Raw genomic sequence first — 23767 nt, forward strand, 5'->3', positions numbered from 1 at the left:
TTGTTGAGATCAACTGGATCGAAGACTTCTACATCAAACTTGATATAGTCGTCTAACCCAAAAAAGGAATGCCTCTTTGCGCTCATCATCCGACTTGCGTAAGTGGGTACCTAGCTGCAAAACCCGATTAGAAAAAGATATAACCGGCATACCATTTTGCTTGAGAGCGCGCCAATCGTCCTTCAATCGTGCGAGGTACTGAGGTGGCATAAACCGCGCCTTGAGCTTGTCTTGGAAATCAGCCCAATTGAAGGAAAGGGACGTGAATTCGTCGGCTTCCTCTAGGTGCGTGGCTAGCTGTGCCTCTTGCCATGCGTGGTACCAATTGATGGCATCACCGGTAAGGTACATAGTTGCCGTCAAAACTTTGCTATTTCCTGTCTTCTTAGTTGTCGCAAAATAAACATTAAATTGATGCAACCAAGAATGAATAACTGTAGCATCCATCTTACCATCATACTTACTGAAAGTCAACTTCTCTGTGACGGGATGGTTGGAATCCGCATCGTGGCTTGCGCTACTTGAGGAACTCCCACGATCTTTGGGTGGTTCGGTCTTCGAGGCTAGCACTTGTCGAAGCAATTCTTGAGTGCGTAGCTCTCTTTGAGCTTCATGCTCTGCCTCCCTTTCTGCTTTCCGTTCATTTCGTTCATCGCGCTCGCGTTCGAAAGCAAGGCTTCTTGTTGTTGTATTGCATTTCTTTCATTTCGTTCCAAAGTAATGCGAGTCGCTTCTTGTTGTTGTATTGCATTTCTTTCATTGCGTTCCAAAGTAATGCGAGTCGCTTCTTGTTGTGCCAGCATCATGTCCATCATTGACTTGACCATCATCTCCGTAGGAGTTAGTACAACTCGTGGCGTAGATGGCGAAGGGGGAGGGTCGGAAAAATCTCCTGGTGGGGAAAATTCTTCGTCGCCTCTCTCATGCTCATCACTTGTATGCGAAGTATCCATTCCGCTTCGGGTGACGACCATGCACTATGATCTTTGGTTCTTAAGTTCACGAGGAACTTGGGTTCTTGAGGGTCTTGGGTTCTTGGGTTCTTGACGTTTTCTTTCGCTTGCTAACCGTGTTTGAGAAGGATCTTCTCTTCACCCGAGATCTACTCCTTTTTGCGGGCGCACCCCTTGGCGGTCTTGCGCTCACACCAAGGTTGCTTTTTCCCACCTCACGTTGATTGGCCGGCTGCTAAGTGCACGGTCCGCTCTCAATGAGTGAAAAGAGATACAAGGGAAGGCTGGACAAGCCCTTCTTTCTTGGGATTCCTGTCACTCTTCAAAAACAAGATTACGAATCGACACGCCCAAGCGAACTTGGGTTCGTGCGACCGCAATGAGTGAAAAGAGATACAAGGGGAGGCTGGACAAGCCCTTCTTTCTTGGGATTCCTGTCACTCTTCAAAAACAAGATTTGGAATTGACACGCCCAAGCGAACTTGGGTTCGTGCGACCGCAACAAGCAAAAAAAATCCTTGTGATTCTTGGGGTTCTTTCCTTGAGTGATACAGAACACTGCCAAAGCTCTGATACCAATGTTAGGTGCAACGGAATGAATGTTTGCACTTTGCTCAAGATGAGTGCTCCGAACTGTGCTCAAGGTTCCTTTTGTTCTTATGGAAGGTAGAGCCTTCCGTTCTTAGTGAGAGAATGCTATGATCACAAACAAAGTGAATGGACACTGTGTGTGCAAGTGTATGAGATTGAGAGATAGAGAGAGAAGAGAGATACAACACCAGAGACGTTGTAAAACCCTCCTCCGAAGGCCCCACTCTCGTGGGCGAGAGTGGTCTACTATTGATTGCACAAAATGGTACAATCACGATGCATGGAACTGATGCAACTTGGGACTATGTCGGTGAGGACGACGGGGACGACGATATCGACTTAAGGGCTGAAATCTGTGGTCTTCTATCTGCTGTCCATAAAAACGCTATGGCTGAAAATCTAGGACTGTTTCGGGCTGCTGAAAACGCTGGTTTTGGCTGCGTTTTGAGAGGCTGAAAATGGCGATCTTCTGCAATGTCTAGGGCTGAATCTGCTGCTGTTAATGAATGTTGAAAACGCTGGTACAATGGCTTCACCGAAGGCTGAAAATGAAAACGCTGGCAGATCTTGGTAGCGTTAGTAAAAATGTTGGGCATCTGGGATTGTTGGCGATGGTTGCAAGGCTGAAAACGCCAGCTTGGGGGAGGTGTGAGCGATGACCAAAAACGCTAGGCTTAGGGGATGGAAAACGCCAAGGTTGGGGGTGCTGCGGGGTTCTTGCTGAGAGAGAGAGGTAGTACCTGCTGCCTGGGGGCCTGTTGTACTCCTTGCTCATGTGCCAAAGAGTGCTAGCTTTGGTTTGCTTATATATTTTCTTAGCAAAATTGCCCTACCTACTTTTGTTGGAGAGTCACTTAAAAATAATCAGTGAAAAATGTTAAAAATAGGGAAAATAGGCTAAATGCATTGGAAAAATCTTCTAACTGATTCTAATGGATTCTGATGGGAATAGTGATGATCATGCTGTGTGCAACCAGAGGATATGCATCCACACTAAGTGACTGGGCATGCACGGTCTACGAATAGACTCACAAAAATGCCAGATCACTTCTAATCTAGACTTATTGGACTGACTGAACCTTGTTATGCTGTAGCTTGTCCACGGACACATAGGGTTGGATGTGTCACGTGACAACACCTTTCAAGGTGGTAGCTATGCCGTAGTGACCCGTAAAAGGTGGACAGTGGCATTCGGTTAAAACCTTTTCCCTCAACGGCTGTGTAATGCACAACATCGTTTCCCTCATCAAGTAGCCACCCCAAATGGAATATCCCGCTACTATCTCCCCATTCCGTATCCGAGTGAAAATATCTACAAACTTTGTATCTGTGGCATACTGATCGACCATATCCTCGAAGCATCTATGATGGATCGCGGAAATAGCCAGAATTATCGACTTGCGGGACAAAGCATCTGCCACCAAGTTCTTCTGTCCTTGCACATGGACAATCTGGAAGTGAAACTATGACAAGATATTCGCCCACCGCATCTGCTTTTTCGATAGTTGCTTCTGTGACAAGAAGTAGCGTAAACTTTGATGGTCTGTGAAGACAGTAAAATCCGCTCCGAGTAGGTAATATCGCCACTAAATAAGAGCATGGATAACCGCCAAAAAACTCTCATATATCTGTACTGTCAATTCCGACGTTGAGAACAATCGGCTCTCGTAGGCAATGACATGGCCTTCTTGCATTAAGACCGCACCCGCACCCAGACTACGACCACAAGCATCTCAATATACTTCAAATGACTTCTGCAAATCCGGCAAAGTCAAAACTGGTCCTGTAGTTAATTTCTCTTTCAATGTCTGAAAGGTAGTCACCTTTGTGGGTCCCCACGAGAAGGGACTCCTTTCTGTGTCAAGATATGCAAAGGGGAAGCAACCTCTACAAACTTTCTAATGAACCGCCTGTAGCACAAACACAAGCCGAAGAAGCTTCTAACTTCATGGACATTCTTCAAATTGGGCCAATCACGGATAGTCTCTATCTTGGTTGGGTCGATCTGCACTCCTGCTGCTGAGACAATGTGTCCCAAAAAGTGTATCTCGGGTAGGAAAAATTCACTTTTCTTTGCATTAATGACCAACTTGTGATCTCGTAATACCTGAAGACCTATAGCAGACCTTCTCTGCGTTTTGCCTTGTCCTTAGAGAAAACAATGATGTCGTGAAAGAAAGTGCCAACAAATAGTCTGTACTCTCGAAAAATCCTGTCCATCATCCGGTTAAATGCCGCAGGAGCATTGGTTAGGCCAAAAGGCATCACCAAAAACTCAAATAACCCAAAAGTCGTCCAAAAAGCTGGCTTGTAGACATCTCCCGACGCGATTTGGATCTGACGATATCCGCTCTTCAAATCGATCTTGCTAAAACACGAGGATCCCTTTAGTCGGTCAAGAATACCATCGATCCTAGAAATCGGAAATCTATTCTTGATGGTGATTCTGTTGAGAGCTCTATAATCGATGGACATTCTCCAAGATCCGTCTTTCTTCAAAACCAACAACACTGGAGAGGAGTACGGTGAAGTACTAGGTTGGACAAGACCCTTTTCGAAAAGGTCTTTCACTTGGTTCATAATCTCTTCATTCTGGGCTCGGCTCACACGGTAAGGTGGTCGGTTCGGTGGTGTGCTTGCTTCTAGGTATGAGAACAATGGTATGATCCTCAGGACGAGCGGGTGGTAACTCGCCTGGTAGGCCCTCTGAAAAGAAATCAGCATGAGTGTGGAAAAAATCTTGGCGTTCTTTATCAAGTTCAGACATATTTGTCCTATTCTCATCATTCAGCTCGTTCAAAAAGATCGAGTAAACAAACAGACTGGATTTCATTAATTTTGAAACGGTTGAATCCGATACAGTAGGGACAGACTTGTCTTTAACTTTTACATCAAGTACAATAGTTCGGCCCTTCTCTGTAGTCAAAGTTGCTTTTCTCGCCCGATAGTTGACCACGGTGTTGTTCTTATGGTACCATGGAATTCCCAAGAGGACATCACAACCTTCCAAGGGAATTATGTAGAAGTCCTCGTGCCCCAAATACCCGTGACAATGCAACCGAAGTTTGCCAATGACAGGTGTAATGGCTACGTCCCTGTCGGGTGCCGCTAGAACTACCTCTGCTAGTGGTCCCATCTGATCAGGTGTGATCTCCAGCGGCGCCGCCAATTTAGGTGAAATGAAGTTGGCCTTGGCTCCTCCATCAAAGAAGATCAGGGCTTCTTGGTCTTCCACTTTGCCCTAAGCTCGAAAAAGTTATGTACTCTCGTCAATCGTGCTTGGGTCAGTACGCATGCAATCTGGAACCAGTCCTGCTTTCATCTTGCCTTTTCGTCCACGTTCCTCAGCTGCTTTCGAACCCTCAGGCCTGTCTTCATCTTTGTTGTTCTGTTCTTTCGGTGCCTTTTCAGGGCACTTCGTGGAGATATGCCCAGCTTCCCTGCATCCAAAGCACTTCCCCTCTTTGATGTAGTTTGCTCTTCTTGAAGAGTGAGCTTGGGTTGTGCATCCTTTTCTTTCTTTTCTGGGCTGCTCTTCTTCTTTCTACTTTTATTGTTCGAAGTCTGTTTGGTCCTTTGCGTCATGATCTCATCTATGTGGTAGCTCAAATTGCCTGAATGAATGGCAAATCCCCGTTTCCCATGACTCATCAGTTCCTGAACGGAATCTGACTTTTGCTCTAAGCAATGATCTTGGATCTCTGTAGGAAGTCCCAAGGTAAACCGCTCAATCTGTTCTTTGAAGGAGATCTTCTTAAATGAAGAGGCTGGTAGAAAAGAGCTCCAGAATCTCTCGCAATATGTGTCCAATGAATCTTTCTTGGTTATCCGTAGATGGTTCCAAGCAGTTCGTATGTCGCGTTCGTACTCCCGAGTCAACCAAGAAGAAATAAAAGCGTTTTAAATTTCAGCCATTTGACTAGCGCTTTCTTGTTCAATAGAAGCGTGGACCACCAAGTTCGAGTATTTCTCCTGAAGTAAGAGGTAGCCCTCCTAATCTTGGAGTGCTCTGAGTAATGTTCTCCAGAGAAAGCTATGTCAAACTGCTGTATGAAAGCCAAAGTCTTCGAAGCGTATCGAAATCTAGAAAACGTGTCAAATTTAATTGACTGTCCACCTTCTTTAAACTCTTGGACTTTCTTGTTTTTATCTTCCAGAAAGTCATACTGGTTGGCTTTATAAAAATTCTTCTTCTTTGCATAGAATATGTGATCATCATAGTCCGAACTGTCTGAAGACGAGTCCTCTTTAGAAATGTCAGAAATTGGGCGAAATCTAGGCTTCTTTGCCTTTTTCTTGCCCTTTTCGAAGCTTTGCTTTTTGCTTCGCTTTTTCCCTTTTTTGTCTTCTTCGCTCGAACCAGAAGAGCTAGAAGAACTGTAAGAAGAAGAAGAAGAAGAATTGGGTACTCCGTCAAATCTGACATGCTTTTTTTGCTTTCTTGCCAAGGCAAAAGCAGATTGACGACCCAAATAACCAGGGAAGTCAGTTCCTTTTTTTTGCTTTTTGTTGTGCTTTTCAGCTTTGTTCTGCGCGTCAAAAAGCTGAGAAATCCGTGTATCAACCACCTCTTCTAATTCTTGCTCTGTAAACATCCTTGGAGTAGGAGGTTTCTTGAGTGCCGGTTTGAGGGGGTGGTTCTGTGGTTTGCCGTTACTGTGAGTGCACCTCGTCGAAGGAGGTTTGGGTCATAATTTTTGCAAATTTCGGGTCCTTCGCAAAATTTAGCATCATCTTTGTTTCATCGTCGGTCAATCGTCGACGCTCCATCTGTTCAAGCTCCGCCTGAGTAGGCCGAGGCGGGCCGTACTCCTCACGTGAATCTTCTTTGTGATCTCTTTCTGCATCTCTAGATGCAGAGGAAGTTGACTGATCTCTGTCTGAATCCATAAGTGCCGCGTAAATTCGGATTTCCCGGTAGAAGAGAAATCGGGCGTGCTCTGATACCACTGTAACAAACTTGGACGCTCCGAGTCAAGATTCTACCGCGACACGACAGGAATTCACTTCAAAACAGTCCACAGTTCACAATTGATTCGACATGGCCCGGCGGAGTTCCGTGCCTAGAGATATTGGCCCCAAAGATTGGCGCCCCTTTCGGTATTTCTTTTTGTATTAATCTGCAACTCAAAGTACAAGGGAGTGGGAGGGTCTCACTCTCAGACTATGCGTCCAGATGCTCTACAGAGTGGGAGCCCTGCCCACTTATTTACTCATTACAAGGGATGCCAAAAGCAGAGCCCCAAAAGCTGCCAATTAAAAGCATTCTCAAGAACTCTCTCTCTCTCTCTCAAGCATGGCGTAAGAATTTGCATAGCCAAAAGCTGGAACTTCCGCAAGCTTTTGCCAAATCAGCAGTTCCGTACGGCCAGCGCTTTTTCTGCCGCAATCTGCGCCGCAATTCGCAGGGGTCCGTACGGTGATGCCACATCAGCAAGACAGCGGAATTCCGGGACTGTGTGTGTGTGTACTGCCAGCCATGCCACGTCACGGTTTGTGACAGCATGCGTGGGTTCATGTGAACAATCAACTTTGCAGTGAGTCTTTGGCTTCTTTGCCAACTCAGAGGAGGGAGTAGTAGTAGCCTTAGGTAAAAATCTTCAAGAATCTGTGCTATGATAAGGTACAAGTGAAGGCTTAAAATAAGAGGACGTCAGAATATGTTGAAATTTTCTGTTGCAAACCCTACTTTTTTAGGACGGTTGGAATCAAAATCCAGGAGGAAGCAAGCAACATTTGGAAAGGGAAACTCTATGTGGAGGCAGTGTGTACGAGTGCACTGCACTCCTTTGTCAGTAGTCGATATCATGTATGGTTAAACTGCCAAAGAAATTCTCTTCTATGGCTATTCTCAATAGAGCCTATGTTAAAGGCACATCAGATTTTTGAACTTGGGGGGTGGGGCGAAAAAGAGGCTGTAGTGCGTGCATATGTTCCTCTTAAAAGCTTATGTTGGGTGATATCATGGCTGTTAATATTTTCTGTAAGCATTCACCATCATTATGATGTTTATTGAATTTAACTAAATGTTGCTTGATTATGCTTGATGGTTTGCAGGGTCAGGTGCAGTACCTTATAAAGTGGTGAGTATACATCCTAGTTTACTGGAATGCCTTCAGAATGTCTTCCTTAGAGTTGGATTTTATTCAGAGCCACTATAAAATTTTTCAGGCGAGGATGGCCAGAGTCGGCAAATACTTGGGAACCCTTCGACAATGTTAAGGCTTGTGCAGACATCATAGAAGAATTTGAGCAAAGGTGAGAAAATTTGTGTGGAAGCTCTTTGATTTTTAAGGTGATAAGGGCTGTTCTCATTGTCAGGGTTTTGATTTTTAGTTCTGCAGCCAAGCCAGGTAAAAGAGGGCGCAGCAAAAAGAAAAGTGGAACAAATAGTTTGCCTCTGAAGAAGAAATGGAACTCACCAGAAAATGAGGAGGAGGGAAGTGCTGTGAACCTAGAGGAAGCCATTGTTGCAGCTAGTAATGACAATAACAAGCCTATTTCTGGGAAAATGGAGGTTGCTACTGTGCAGAAAGAGAGTGACGACAATGACTCTCAGCAACATGTTGTGCCTGAAGTCAGGAAAGAGTTTACTTTACCTGATTCGACAACTGGCCTCAAAGACTCCTTACATACTCCATTGTCATTTGAGAAACCTTCTCCTTCTGGTGGTGAAGAAACCTGCTCTTCATTGCCATGTGGCGGAGAGACAAGTGAGGGTGGGGATGAGAACAAAGAGAAGTTGCCAAATGGTCTTCATGAAGCTAGGTCACAGAAAGGAACTGGCTCTTCTGAGCAGCAAATGAATGTGACATCCACGAAGTCTTCTCAGGATCATCATGTTTCTATGAAAGAGAATGATTCAAACAACCTGTCTTATGAAAAAAAGGCAACCACTGAAGAGCCTGGGAAGGTTTTGGGCAGTGACAAGTGTGTAGGAGCCAAGAAAAGGAAACAAGGCTTTGTTAGGCGGGTTCGCCAAGGTTTGGATTCACATGATTCAGATGAGAAGGCAGGGGCTACTGAGGATAGGTCAGAAGATGTTAAGGAGCCTGTAAGTGCTTTGCAGGTACCTGGCCCTGCAACAGATCTCAGTCAGCCAAATGTATTGCAAACTCAAGAGCCAAAGTCGTCATCACTTTCCGCACAAGCAGCAGACCCACCACTTACAAAGATCCTGAAGGCTGTGAACTACAATAGTCTATCTGTAGATGGAAAACAAGATGTAACTGTGGTTTTTAAAGTCTCCAGGTGTGCATTTGCTTTTTTTAATTTATTAGAGTTGGTTGCTTTTTGTCCACTTTAATTCCCCCCCCCCCCCCTTCCCTTCCACCTCTCTTGCCCCGTTTCTCCAGCTGCTCTGTGTTTAACGTGTGCGTGTGTGTTGCTCTCTGTTTGTCCTTTCTTTTTTTCTTTAGGCTAAATTTGCTTTCTTTTGCCTGTTTTTCATTTTCTCTTGTTTCTGGTTGTTCCATTGTTTTGGCGGATTGCGTTGTGTGGGTGTATTTGTTTGTCGCTTGTTTTTGCTTTGCTTTCTTCTTTCTGTTTGATTTCCCTTGTTTTTTTTTTTTGTTCTAGGGTGAACCGCTTTGTGACCTGTGCATCCTGTGATCCTCTGTCTCCAGCCTTAGCGAGCTATGCCTCCAGTAGCATAGGCGGCGAGGGGTTGTTGCGTATCATCCTCCTCATCCTAATGAGTCAATGACTTGTGGTGGTTGGTCTATCTGAGTCCGCTAGTGAGCAGCTAAACCTGGTGCCCATACAACCGCTGCTACGTCAGTGCCGGAGTGACCTAAGTGGCCTCGTCCCATCTCTCTAACATGACTAAACTCGCATAGCCCTCCGTCAGTGCTGCTCTGGCTTTCGCTCCCAAAGGGAAACGCACAACTACTGTTTTTGTACAGTTCTATGAATAAATCTATGTTGTATATAGGTGTGTGTACATTGGAAGTGTTTTTTTCCAAGAAAAAGAAGGATCCTTCTATTAGTTAATGAAATTGCCCATGGGGCTACAACCACCTCTGCTAGAGAGGGCTACACGAATCAAACGGGGAGACTCTCCCAATGAAAAAAAACAGCATATGTACAATGAGGGCTAAATCAGTAGGGAAAAGGCGCACAGGTGGACGGTAGTGCCATCTGATCACACCTTGGACCATGGTGTAAGTGACTTTCCGAGTGGCCCAAACTTCATTTGGTGCCCACAAGCTTCCATACTCATTAGAATTCAGTGCTAACTGGCCCAACCAGTCCCAGACAGACCGACCTAAACTCCCGATGCGAGAAACCTGTTCGGCCGCAGCCGTTTCACATTGGCCATGCAATGTCCACTTGCACCTTTTCAAGGGTTCCGGGGAAAATAAGTAAAAGTAAAAATAAATAAAATATCTAATATTTATTTACGGAAGGCAACAATACACCTCCTGGTGACACACCCCACCCTTGAAATACTGCAAGCTTGCATGCCAATAATACATGCGGTATCTCCTTATATCACATATATTCTATGATGGGAATCCAAGATATACATGCTTCGGAAAATGTAGCATTGGATGATTAAACAATCCCACCAACCTAGCTACGACACATATATCAAGCATAGAAGTCTTCTAGTGTACTCTCAGGCACAAACTCTCTAGCTAAATTCTGTATGGAAAGAGTAGATACAATTGCTTAACTACTCTCTTGAGCATCATGAACCATGCTCTTGCCTTGCTCCAAAAAGACTACATCAAGTCACTGTAGGTTCCATCTGAAAAGCTTCAAGATACAATTGCAATAGCTGAGGTGAATCAACCAATTTAGACTCTTCCATCCATTTGGCATCCAACGATGGATAGTTCTTGAACTTCACCAAATAGCGTCTTGCAACCTTTCCTCTAACCTTTCTTTCTTTATGTGTCAATATCTGTTCAAGAACAAGAATCTCATCCAAGTCTTCCACTTTGGGCTGTTCCTCATCAAGCATATTGTCTGGCACATCATTAATAAAAGGTCTTAGAAGGCTGACATGAAAAGCATTATGTATTTTCCAGCCTTCTGGTAGCTTCAACCTATAAGCTACATCGTTGATCTTTTCTAAAATCTAAAAAGGACCATAATATCGCATACTGAGCTTAGGAAACAAACATTCCTTGCCTTTCCTTTTCCTTAACCTGGCCTTTTCAAAGCGCAAAAGCACCCAATCACCAAGTGAAAATACAAGTTCAAGACAGTGACAATCAGTAGCTTTCTTTTTCTTAGCCTTGTTATGAGCGCGTATAGAGCTAGAAGAGAGCAAGAGGAGGTGCTCACAATGTACAAGAACTTGGACTTGATGATAAGCTTAATATTGATTATAAGACTTAATACTTTATTAAGAGAGCTAGATACAAGACTTGGATTTACGTGACTTGAGTACAAGACAAGGCTTGATTGCAAGGAGAAGACTTGAACTAGAAGAGGGATTTCCTCATAGGAGCCTCACAACTGGTGTTGGCAAGACTGAGGGGCTTGTGGCCCAAGACCCTTATTTATACTAGTGCTTGAGGAGGTTACTTGAGAAGGTTAGAACTTTGTAGGTTCTTCTTGAGGAGGTTAGAATCTTCTAGAACCTTCTTGATCCTTCTAGAACCTTCTAGATCCTTCTTCAACTTTCTAGAGCTTTCCAGAAACTTCTAGATTCTTCCAGAATCTTCTCCATGTTTCTAGAATCTTCTAGATCCTTCTAGATTCTTCTAGAGCCTTCTAGTGATGATGTAGGCGATGATACAGGCAACAACTGACTCTCAAGCATCCATGACATTACCCCCTCCTTTAGCGACGAGTTCCACGAGGAGCTGTGGTGTTCCTTGAGTTGGGCTTCCATGGATGTTGTTGATGGAACTCTTGGACTTTGAGAGATGCATGCTGTAGATTGTGTGCTGGTTCCCAGGTTCGTTCACTAACATCATAGCCTTTCCAATGCACCAAGTACTGTAACCTGCCACGCGAAACTCAAGAATCTAGGACTTTCTCGACCTCATATTCGTCATGTCCTTGAATCTCAACCGGAGGAGGTGGTTGTAGGGCTCTTCCTGGGATCTTAGATGTGTGACAAGGTTCTAGGACTGAGACATGAAAGACCAGATGGATTTTCATGGATGAGGGCAATCGGAGTCGATAGGTGACTGGATTGACTTGATGGATAATTTTAAATGGGCCAAGCCTTCGATAATCAAGCTTTTGACAGGGACGAGATTAACGCAGATCACGTCGAAGCCACACTTTATCCCCTTCTTTGTATTTTGGATACTGCATGCGATGGAGATTTGCACTTTCCTTATACTTGGATTGAGCTTCTTTGATATGAATTGTAAGTTCTTTGTGAATTGCAGATAATTGTTGTGTAAGATGAATGGCAGCTGGATTCTCGACTTGATAGTGTGTGAATATCCTGTTTGGGATGTTGACCATAATTAGCAAAGAATGGAGTGTGACGGGTGGAGGCATGAAAACTGTTATTATAGGAGAATCCTGCTAGCGGTAGGAGCTCGACCCAATTATCCTGGTGATAATTGATAGTATAGCAGAGATACTGTTCCAAAACTTGATTTACTCTCTCTGTTTGTCCATCACTTTGTGGGTGATTGGTTGAGGAGAGGTTGATTTGTTCTCCGAGTAGCTTGAATAAGCTTTTCCAAAAGCTAGAGATGAATTGTGGGCCTCGATCAGAAACTATGTCATCCGGTAATCCGTGATAACGATAGATATGATGTAGAAAGAGTTTGGCCGTACCTTCGGTGGTGACGGTTTTAGTGGTTGGAATGAAGTGTGCCATTTTTGTAAACCGATCCACGACTACTAAAATGGAATCAAATCCTTGTGACAAGGGTAGCTCTACAATGAAATCCATGGAGATGGATGACCATGGTTTGGTTGGAATGGGCAAGGGATGGAGTAACCCATGAGGACGATGACGAGGGGCCTTTGATCTATTGCAAGTGTCACAAGTGCCTACATACTCCTTGACAAGCTTCCACATTTGAGGCACCAAAAGTCGCGGGAGAGAAGCTCAATTGTCTTATTAACCCCAAAATGCCCTGCTGCTGATGGAAGATCATGTCGTTGCTGAAGTACCTCCAAGCGTGTTGGTCCTGGCGGAATATAGAGAAGACCCTTATTGTAAATTAGTCCATCAATTTCTTGAAAGTCCTCATTAACCTCTTGTCCTTGTAGTTGTTGTTTAATATTTTGAGCAAGTGGGTCTTTGGCAATTTGCGTCTTCACCTTAGAAAGAAAAGTAGAATCTTCAGGAGCTTGGCTCATGGTGGCGTTTAGCTTAAGCCGCTCAGGTTTCAAAATCACTGACTCTTGTTGATCAAATGTTGCGTCGCCTTCTCTAGGTGCAAGGTAGGATCTTCTTGATAACGCATCTGGCTTAGCTTGTTGACGGCCAGGTCTATAAGAGAGAAGAAAATCAAACCTTGATAGGATACCACTCCACCTGGCTTGGCGACGATTCAAGACGCGGGATGTCATGAAGTATTCCAAATTCTTGTAATCTGTATAGACAGTGATCTTATGAGGAGCTCCTTCAAGTAGGTGACGCCAAGTGTCGAAGGAGTCGATGATTGCTAAGAGCTCTTTGTCATGGATTTCATAATTGATTTCTGTAGCTGAGAACTTGCGGGAATGAAAAGCCACTGGATGTACTCGACCATCCTCTCCTACTTAGGATAGAATAGCGCCAAGGGCAAAATTTGAAGCGTCTGTTTCTAGGATGAAAGGCTTTGTAGGATCTGCGTGAATTAGAATGGGTGCGGTCGTGAAAGCTTGCTTGAGAGTCTGAAATGCTTTCGTGGTCTCTGAGTCTCAGACAAACTTATTATGGCCTGTCAACCTTGTGAGTGCCGTAACCACCTTGGAGTATCCCTGTATAAAGATATGATAAAAATTTGCAAATCCGAGGAAACATTGAACATCTCTTACCGAGGTGGGTGTGTCCCAATCGAGGATGGTTTGAACCTTTTTTGGATCCATGGAGATTCCCTTTTCAGAAATTACATAACCAAGAAATTCCACCTTAGATTAATGAAAAGAGCACTTCTGCAACTTTACATATAACCCTGATGCACGAAGCTTTTCAAGCACTAATCGTACATGGTGCTCATGCTCTTCTTGATCCTTGGAAAATATCAAGATATCATCCAAATATATTACCACAAAATAATCCAAATACTCCCGAAAGATATCGTTCATTAAATGTTGAAAAACAGCTGGGGCATTTGCGAGACCAAATGGCATGACGGTATATTCAAAGTGGCCATACCTTGTCCAAAAGGCTGTTTTCCATTCATCACCTTCTTTGATTCTGACTAGGTTGTTGTAAGCACCACGAAGATCTATTTTTGTAAATATTCTTGCTTTGCCAAGGTGCTCAAGAAGCTCTGGGATCAAGGGAAGGGGATAGCGATTCTTGACAGTGATCTTGTTTAGGCCCCTATAATCCACGTACATCCGGAGAGTTCCGTTCTTCTTCTTTACAAAGAGTATTGGAGCTCCTGCTGGGGACTTTGAATACCGTATGAATCCCTTAGCAAGATTCTCATCAATATTTTTCCGTAATTCTACCAATTCATCTTGAGATAGCTTGTATATTGGGCCAAAAGGGGGTTGGGTTCCCTCCTGAAGCTCTATAGCACAATCATAGGGTCGATGCTCCGGTAAGAGGTCTGCATTCTTCTTCTCAAAAACATCATTGTAATCTTGATATTGACATGGCAATGCCTCCATGATTTTTGTTGTCGACGTGTCGGTTGGTGTTGCAAATATCAGGAAAGTTGGATACTTTTTGGTTGCACGCATGAAGAACTAGGCTCCAAGATATGTAGGCCTATTATGCCTTCCCTTCTTCTTTTGGACTTTTCGTGGTTCAATTCTCCGAACCCTCCAATCGATGTCAGGATTATGTAATTCAAGCCACGGTAGCCCAATAACAATTGGACTGCTTGGGCTTTGTATAATATTGAATGCTATTCTTGAAACATGCTCCTGCAATGTTACTTTTATGTGGAGTTTCATACCTAACATCCCCTGAAGTGAGGGGACGACCATCAATGAATTCTACAGTTGTTGGATTAGACCTCTGCACAAGTGGTATGCCTTGTTCTTTTGCAAATTCTTTGTCCATGAAGCACGCCGGTGCGCCTGATTCTAGTAATGCTTCACAATCCATGTGCCTACCCGGCATATGGATCTTGACTGGTAGCATAAAACTTGAAGTGGAATCAGCGGGAAGAAAGAGACCTTTTTTTTACTTGTCTTTTGTCCAACCGATCGGTCTCTATTGGGGTTGGACGTCCATGTTTTCCGAACACGTTGAGGCCATTGCACCATGAACCTTCATCCTTCTCTTCCTTGGACACTGTTGAGCCATGTGCCCCTGCTCTCCACAATACACACATAAGCCATTAATGCGTCGCCTTTGCTTCTCCTGGGCTGAGAGAGGTTGAAACCGTGCTGAATCATTTTGCATGGGCTCAATGCTTGATTCATGGCCCTGTTGAGGTGTGTAGCCATTATTTGTCACTTCTGTTTGGGGTCGCAATGGTGCCTCAAGACGCCTCTCTTGTCTCCTCTCAAATAGTCGATTATCACATTCTATTGCCTGAGAGATGAACTCGCTTAGTGTGTGAACCTTTGGCATAGTCAATAAAAGATCTTTTACGTCATCCTTTAATCCCCACCGAAATTGGCTAATGAAATATTCCTCATGCCAAGTCAGATCACAAGTGAGCCGTTGAAATTTAGATGCATAGACGGATGCAGGTCTCGATCCTTGGCGGAGATTCCTAAGTTTGGTTTCAACAACCCTTGCTCTATCAGTATCCCCAAAGGTTGCAGAGAACTCCCGCACAAAAGCTTCAAAGTCAGAAGAAGAGAAGATTCTTTTTCAAGTAAGGGAGCAAACCAAGAGAGAGCCGTACCCGAGAGGAGAGTCCCAATAAGGCCTACTTGATAGGCATCATCTAGATAACGCTCTCGTTGCATTCGAATGAAGAGGCGCACTTGTTGGAGAAAACCTCTAAACTTTGATCTAGTCCCATCAAATTTTTCAGGCATGCTGACCTGCGGCTCCTTCTTATGTTGTTGAGAATAGCTAGATCTTGCAGCTTGTGCTTGATGTGTGCTTGTCTCTTGAAGCTCTTGAATTTGACGTTGAAGATTTTGCAACGCCGGTCCCAAGATTAGGGGTTGCCCTGCTTGAAGTTGAGCGTTACTCTCTCGAAGTTCTTATAACTGAGCTTGGATGCTTTGCAATGCGTTGATGACACCTTCCATCGTCGGCTCCATGATGGCTTGAGAAGATTAAGAGATGGTAGTCTTGCCAAACTGTTATGAGCGCGTATAGAGATAGAAGAGAGCAAGAGGAGGTGCTCACAATGTACAAGAACTTGGACTTGATGATAAGCTTAATATTGATTATAAGACTTAATACTTTATTAAGAGAGCTAGATACAAGCTTGGATTACATGACTTGAGTACAAGACAAGGCTTGATTGCAAGGACAAGACTTGAACATAAGAACTAGAAGAGGAATTTCCTCATGGAGCCTCACAACTGGTGTTGGCAAGACTGAGGGGCTTATGGCCCAAGACCCCTATTTATACTAGTGCTTGAGGAGGTTAGAACTTTCTAGGTTCTTCTTGAGGAGGTTAGAATCTTCTAGAACCTTCTTGATCCTTTTAGAACCTTTTAGATCCTTCTTCAACTTTCTAGAGCTTTCCAGAAACTTCTAGATTCTTCGGGAATCTTCTCCATGTTTCTAGAAACTTCTAGAATCTTCTAGATCCTTCTAGAGCCTTCTCGTGATGATGTAGGCGATGACATAGGCGATGATGCAGGCAACGATTGACTCTCAAGCATCCATGATAAGCCTGAGTCTTCTCAAGAGCAATCTTTATCTTCCTGTATGTTTCATCCATATCTTGCACATACTTGTCTGCCTCAAATATCTTGTCCTTAGTCTGCAAAATAGGTGGGACTTTCCTCCCTCCTTCCACTATCTCAAATGGTGCCTTAGTTGTTGACGTATGCACAGTGTTATTGTAAGCATATGCAACCAATGGAAGATGGTGTTCCCAAGTTGCCTTGTCCTCTGACACATAACATTTGAGCAGATCCAGACAGTAGAATTTTACTCTTCTGATCGTCCATAAGTTTGCGGATGAACCGAAGATGAGAATTTTAGCGTAGTGCCCATATTCTCAAACAATGCCTTCCAGAAAAGACTCGTCATACGTGGATCCCTGTCACTGACAATTGACTGAGGCATCCCGTGATATTTAAACATATTGCTCCTGAATATCTTGACCATGTGTTCAAGCTTTATCTTCTTCCTAATAGGAATGAAATGGGCCTGCTTACTGAACCTACAAATGATATTTTAAATCCCATTATTGCCTGTTTGCGTCCTTGGAAGATCAAAGAAAAAGTGTTGCTAAATTGGCTTTATCTTACTGTCACGAGGACGTGGCAGTTATTAACCATGTCACAGAGATGTGGCAACTGCTAACCTTGGTTGTTGGTTTCTTTCCAATGGGGTTTATTTTATTTATTTTGAGACCCTCTTTTTGAAGTAGCAAACGGTCGGACATTGTATGGCCAATGTGAACGGTAGATTCACCCGCAGACGGGAAGTGGTCGGCACTGGAATTCGTATGGTAAGAGGATGTCTAGGCTCAGAGCAAGATCATATAGGTCCCCCCGTCGCACTTAGCAAGTTGGTGGATACTAGGAAGTGAACTCAATTAAGGCGTAAAGTCAAGGTGGGACTTCCAACAAAAAGTATCCGACAGTTGGGCCACATTGCATTTTTGGATGCGGTCCCAATGAGGATAGATGGTCAGAAGACCAGTGGGAGCCCAACGGAAGCATCTCCTAAAATTTAGGGAACTGCTATTTTGGGCCACGAAATGTGTTCGCGTCATTACCTTCGGTATGACTAGGGGAACACTTTACAACTCTACCGCGAAGTCAACTGACGCACCAGTTGAGATATTTTTAGCAGGGAAAGCCCAAACTCGGAAACTGGGCGACGTGTCAGCTTGTGAGCGATTCTGCCACTCTGGGAGGCAAAAACGAGCTGCATATCATCAAAGGGGGCGCCATTTTCAGCCACAGGCGGATTGCAACAGGTACAGAAGCTATGGAATGCTTACCTTGCCCTCTATGCACAGTATGGTGACGGGAGTGATGCCCCGCACGCTACATACTGCTCTCTTTCTCCCCTACGTGCAGTTATGTGATGCCCCACAAGAGGGCTACTCATTTGACTGATGTACAGTTGTGTGGGTTCATGCTTTTGTGCTGAGGCAAGAGCCTCCTTGAGCAGGAACAGGGGTAGCTAACTGCTGCTCCAAAGCAGGCACTGGTGAGGGTCATAACCTCACCGTACAGGTGCAAAATCAGCGCTGTGTATGCGCTGTAATTTGACTGTTTTTCAGGCATACGGACGCCAGGATCATTGGGAATCGTGCCCCACTGGCAAAGGACAGTTAGGGGACTGTTTGGGGCTGAAAACAGGGCAAAAACCAGTAAATACAGCGTGCTGAATTTACTGTTTTTGGACAGGAATCAGAGGGTATACGATAGTGCAAGCGAGTTCCAGCAGGGGAATTGGTTTCGCGCAAGTTTTGGGGCTGTTATGCTGCCGAAATTTGGCCAAATCAAATGGTATCTAGGTGGATACACGTGAAGGATTCCCAGGTCCTTACCTTGTAATTTACCCTCCTAAAGAATAAAGAAATACCGAAAGGGGCGCCAATTTTGGGGCCTACAGGTTGTCGGTGTCTGCTCGGAGCATTCTAGCTTCCGAGCCGTGTGTGTATTCAAGTGTTAACTCCCGTCGCAGGTTCTCTTTGCAAAGTGCTCTGTGTGTGTGTTTAAAGTAAAGAATTTCGGGTGAAAGCCAACGCCTACCGCCCTGTTACACTTACTGAAAAATAATTGTAAATGAATTATTGGATTTATAAGTGAGAGGGTTTTCTCGCTTGGAACACCAAGGAAAAATAATTCTAAATGAATTATTGGAATTTTAAGTGAGAGGGCTTTTCTCACCGGAGACATCCGAGTACAGAGTATTCCTAGTGCGTCATTCAAAGTAATGACGGGAGCACTGAGAACGGGAATATCTGTAAGGCCACCAGGAACGGGTACTTCTGATGCGTCACATCGGATGGGTGACAGGGAGCATAGGAAAGAAGTATCCGACCATCCGGGAACGGACATCTCTGATGCGTCATAGGATGGGTGACATAGAGCATCGTGAAGGAGATTGTACCGTAAGTTTGGTAGGAAAGGACTAGGTGATGGGTATTCCTGATGCGTCACAAGGTGGGTGACGGGTGCATCGGAAAGGGAATATCCATAGTCGGGAGGAAATTCCGAACCGTGTTAGAATTGTGCACAAAGAAAAAGCAAGCACTTGAATGAAGATGGGTTCAGAGGAAACTTTGAGGAAAAACAGATGCTTTTTGAGAAAGCGGGATTGCCTTTCGGGAAAGCAGATGCTTTCTCGCGAGGAAGTGTATGTGTGCATTGCAACTGTGCATGTGATTGCATCCAGGGACGCTTGGGAAGTGCTGTGAAAGCATTGTTTTTAACTTATAAGGTTTTATTGAGTTTTTGGGCAGGTTCAGACTATTTTTAAAATACGCCGGCCGCCCACTTAATAAGTGGGCAGCCATCTGATAAATAAGGCAACAGATCAGCCAGCGTTTTCTCTGTCTCTTTTTCTGGCAGAACAGAAAAAAGAAATTCAAAAAAAATTTGAAAAAAAATAAAATAAAAAATAAAACGACCGCGATCTCTACGCGAGCAGCTATTTGTGCCCGTGGCTAGGAGCTATAAAAGCATCACATGCCCTTACTCAGAGAGGAGGACCAATCTTTGCAAGGAGGAGATGCTGCTGCAGATTTCACCCGCAAAGAAGACGTTTGCCGGTGATGCCCATGGCTGCCCCAAGTGTACGAGATGTCGCCAAGACCCAGTGCGCGAGTTTTCTCGCGAAGAAGTGCCTACGGAGCGTGTTTCCATCGTGACAAGCTGCTGTTTTTCTCTGTTTTCAGCCCATAAACGTCGTAGACGGGGCTGATTTACGAGAAGGAACCCGAGAACACACCTCTTTTGTGTGTAGGATTGGAAGAGAGGATTTTCTATGCAGAGATCTCTTCCGGGGAATTGCTTTTTCGAGAACCGAGTTGCGTTACGAGCGTCGCGACTTTGAAGGTACGATTTTTATGTTATGTTCTCTAAGTATTTGATTGCAGGTGTACTTCCTCTTCGTGAGGGAGTAGGAGCAGAGGAAGGCATGAGCCTCTGCAGGATAAAAGCGCTCTGAGGAACTAGAGCCAGATCAGCCCAAGGGTTTCGTACCCAAGTTTGGAAAGCAGATCCACGGATTGAAGAGAGGTAGACTCTCGAGATGTGATCCGGAAGTTGAAAATCCCAAGGGAAGGACTTCGTGTCCAAGAAAGCGGAGTTATTCTGCAGGAACAAGACTCTGGAAACAGAGAAAGAGTTGTAGGGATGCCATGCCCCGAGTCTGGAAGGTGTGATCCAGAGGCGAGAACCTTGGTTCTCAAGGATTTGGAATAAGGAACGGAAGTTCCTTGGAATAGGGTTTTGCCCTAGGAATCGGAAGCTAAGGCTTCCAGGAACCATCAAGTCTTATTCTAGAACGAACGTGGTAATACGTTCGGTTCAAGTGCTTGTATAGACTTCTCCTCAGTAATAAAGATACTATTACGGGGGGGGACCAGCCCATCTTCTAGTCCCCAGTATTGTGTCGATCTTCTCACTTTATCTCTCTCTCTCTCTCTCTCTCTATTTCTCTCTATATCCTCTGGCTTCAGTAATAAGTGAAAAATCCTATTTATCCGAATGTATTTTATATTGTTATGCGCTCTCGTTTGTGACAGTGGTATCAGAGCATGGTCTCTTCTCTTTCTTTGTAAAGGAGGACGACTCTGGGAAGATACAGAAAGAAGCCATGACAAGCCAAGAGAGAAGTAAGCAAGCGGAACCCTAAGTCCTGCAAGGAAAAGCTCGCAGAGTTGGAATTTTTTTTTTCTTTGAGTCGACACAAGGCTTGGGATTCTCTGAGAAGGTGACAAGAGCATGATGCTCAAGAACCTAGAGAATCCAAGGAGCGGAATGCTCAAGATACTTCAGAACCCAGAAGATATCCATGAACATCAATCCAGAACCATAGCCAAGAAATCCCGTCATATCGGGAAGGATATGAAGAAGGTCTCTAGTCCTAGGAACACTCCAGTCAAGTTTGATACTTTTGACGGAAGGGAAGATGTCCTGAAAGCTACTGCTTTTATTCGACAGTTTGAAGTTGCCTTTGCAAACGGCAATTTTTGAGAAGTGTCGAAGGTGAGGCATGTGACCAAACACCTCAAGGGGATTGCAAGTACTTGGTGGTATACCAAAGCTCTACAAGGAACTTACAACCAGACTTGGATTCAAATCAAGGCTGAATTTTTTGACAAATTTTTTTCCTCTATGCTTTGAAGAAGGCATCCAAGAAGATTGGGATCGGTTTGCCCAATAGGAACACGAGCGAGTCAAAGCAAGCAGTGGTTCACTCTTGCCGAGGTAGCTCCATTCTTGATCCTCTCTGAGGAAGGAAAGATGAACAAATTTAACGAAGGACTTTTGCCCGAATTTTTGTAAACGCATCTGCAAGATACTTTGCAGCAGATGGTGGAGACAGCAATACAAGCTGAAAGTGTACACCTCAATGTACATAGAATCTAATCCCCACAGTGGGACGGGAACCATTGAACACAGAAACAATGAATTTTTGTTACCTCTCCTCGAAGGATACGTTGCTATCCGGAGAAAGTTTGGAGTAAGGAATTCAATCTAACTCCTGAGTTTTTTGAATAGAAGACCCTCAAACTTCAAGTGAGAGGGCAGGTCTGATCAAAGTTACGTCTTTGAGGAAGTTACAAAGCGCGTTTTCTTTTTCGCACGAGGATTGCATAAGTCTAGCCAAGACCGATCACTCTTGAGTGCTTATGAGAGTAGGGTTGAGTTAGAACATTGTTTTATACGATGAACTACTTTGCTTAACCATCCGGAAGGTCCATAATTGATCTGGTATCCGGTAATTCTCGAACAGATTACCTGCTACTGCGGGTAGGAAATTATGAAGGAACCATTCTGAGCTTTCAAGCAAAGAAAAGCTTTCATGAAGCTTGAGTACTCTTTAAGCCCACACCCCCTACACGGTAAGGGAAGATATGGTAGTGCTTTTTGCACAAGTGAATGAACACTCTCTTTAGGAGGGAAGGAACCAACGACGACTACGGCCTGTGCTCGAGGAATCCAAGAATTATTTGATGAGCGGGTTTTGCTCTAAGATCGAGCCAAGGGATCGTCAAGTTGAGCGTCTTCGCTCTTAAGGATCTTACGAAGGGAAGGAAATTTCCCAGGTTCAGCAAAACTCTAACACAGCTTAAGAATTATGTACACTTTTGAGTACATGGATAACACACGAAGATGCAGACCTATGCCAAGGAACTGGACGAGAGTTTGTTATACTCTCTTGAGCGCCTTTTTGCGCTCAAGAATATTCCGACACGAGAATCTCTATTTGAGATGTGTTTGGTAGAAGGAATTTGAGTTTCTCTACGGAGAAGAGGTTTTCCGATGGTCGTTGATCATTGAGTACGCTATGTGCTTTTACCATTACAGTAGCAACTTTTGGTTGTGGTATATATTTCTCCATGAGCAGGTCAAGTAGCATTTACACGCTGCTGGAATAAATTTGAACTATTGTGTTCGTAAGAATATAATTCGCCAACCGTTTCAAAATGGTAAGAATTACAAATGGGAGAATATCCCTGAGAATCAAAGAGGGTTCGCTCTATTGTGAACCGGGTTTGAACGTACGTTGAGAAAATGCTATGGCTAGAATCCTATCTGGCTGAGATTTTGCAAATCGTCATTGATGCTCGCAAGGTGAATCATTTTTTATGATTTTGTAAGGAAGAGACGCTAATGGGCGTCGGGAAATCACTGTTGGTGGTAATAACTCGCGTAGGAGGAAAAGATTGGAAGGAAGTGCCGCCGTGCACAAAGAATCTTCGGATTGGAACCATCCGCCTACGTTGAGCGACAACCCGAAACAAGAACCTTCTTTAAGGTGATCGCAAACTTTGTTTGTGAAAGAAAGACATCGAGCTTAATGCTCTATGACTTGAGCATTCCCTATGTGGGAGGACACAAGAGGTTTAATACCCTCTGGACTATAACAGCGTAGGATTATGCGCAAGGACAAATACCTAGATTGATTTCTAAGAAGATTATTCTTCTCGAATTTGAGAAGATAGAATCAAGTTAAGAGAGTCTTAGATAAGGAAACTTTGGATCAGAACATTTGGCCTACCCAAAGCAAAGGCCCGGAATAAGAACTTACTTTGGTAAGATGACACACTTGTTCTGCCATAGGAAGATTCACATGAGCTTAATGCTCTCGACATGCCCTATGTGGGAGGACACAAGAGGTTTAATACCCTCTAGACTAACAGCGCAGGATTATGCGCAAGGATGATACCTAGATTGATTTCTAGGAGGATTATTCTTCTCGGATTGAGTAGGTGGAATTGAGTTAACAGACTCTCGAATGAGAAAACGTTCGATCTGTTGGAAAGACGCGAATGACGAGTTCTTCCACGGCTCGTAACTTTGATGATGGTGAAGGATATCCTCGAGGTACTAGAGGAAGGACATGAACCGGTAAGGTAAGTATTGAATTATTGAATTTTTGTTTAATTTAATTTGTAAGTTCTCTTTTGAGAAAGGACTAGCTCAACTCACCATTGAGCAAGATTTGAAATTTTCCGGTTTTTCCCGGCAGTTCAATTGGACCTCTACAGTTGAGGAAAACTGTTTATAAGTGAGAGGGATGTTGCTAAATTGGCTTTATCTTACAGAAAAATAATTCTAAATGAATTATTGGATTTATAAGTGAGAGGGTTTTCTCGCTTGGAACACCAAGGAAAAATAATTCTAAATGAATTATTGGAATTTTAAGTGAGAGGGCTTTTCTCACCGGAAACATCCGAGTACAGAGTATTCTTAGTGCGTCATTCAAAGTAATGATGGGAGCACCGAGAACGGGAATATCTGTAAGGCCACCAGGAATGGGTACTTCTGATGCGTCACATCGGATGGGTGACAGGGAG

The 23767-nt window shown here is 44.1% G+C and overlaps 1 protein-coding gene across 1 annotated transcript in view; it reads left to right on the plus strand.

The window, feature by feature from the left end:
- LOC147455422 (putative chromo domain-containing protein LHP1) overlaps positions 1-23767 on the plus strand; it is a 64573-nt gene that overhangs the window by 21050 nt on the left and 19756 nt on the right. Inside the window, exons 2-4 of the mRNA XM_086514200.1 lie at positions 7602-7627; positions 7716-7802; positions 7881-8795. Of these exons, the coding sequence (XP_086370326.1) occupies positions 7602-7627; positions 7716-7802; positions 7881-8795 (1028 nt within the window). The remainder of the gene's footprint in view (positions 1-7601; positions 7628-7715; positions 7803-7880; positions 8796-23767) is intronic.

Source organism: Adiantum capillus-veneris, chromosome 6 (genome assembly GCF_014529385.1).
Source record: "Adiantum capillus-veneris isolate H3 chromosome 6, ASM1452938v2, whole genome shotgun sequence".
NCBI lineage: Eukaryota > Viridiplantae > Streptophyta > Polypodiopsida > Polypodiales > Pteridaceae > Adiantum > Adiantum capillus-veneris.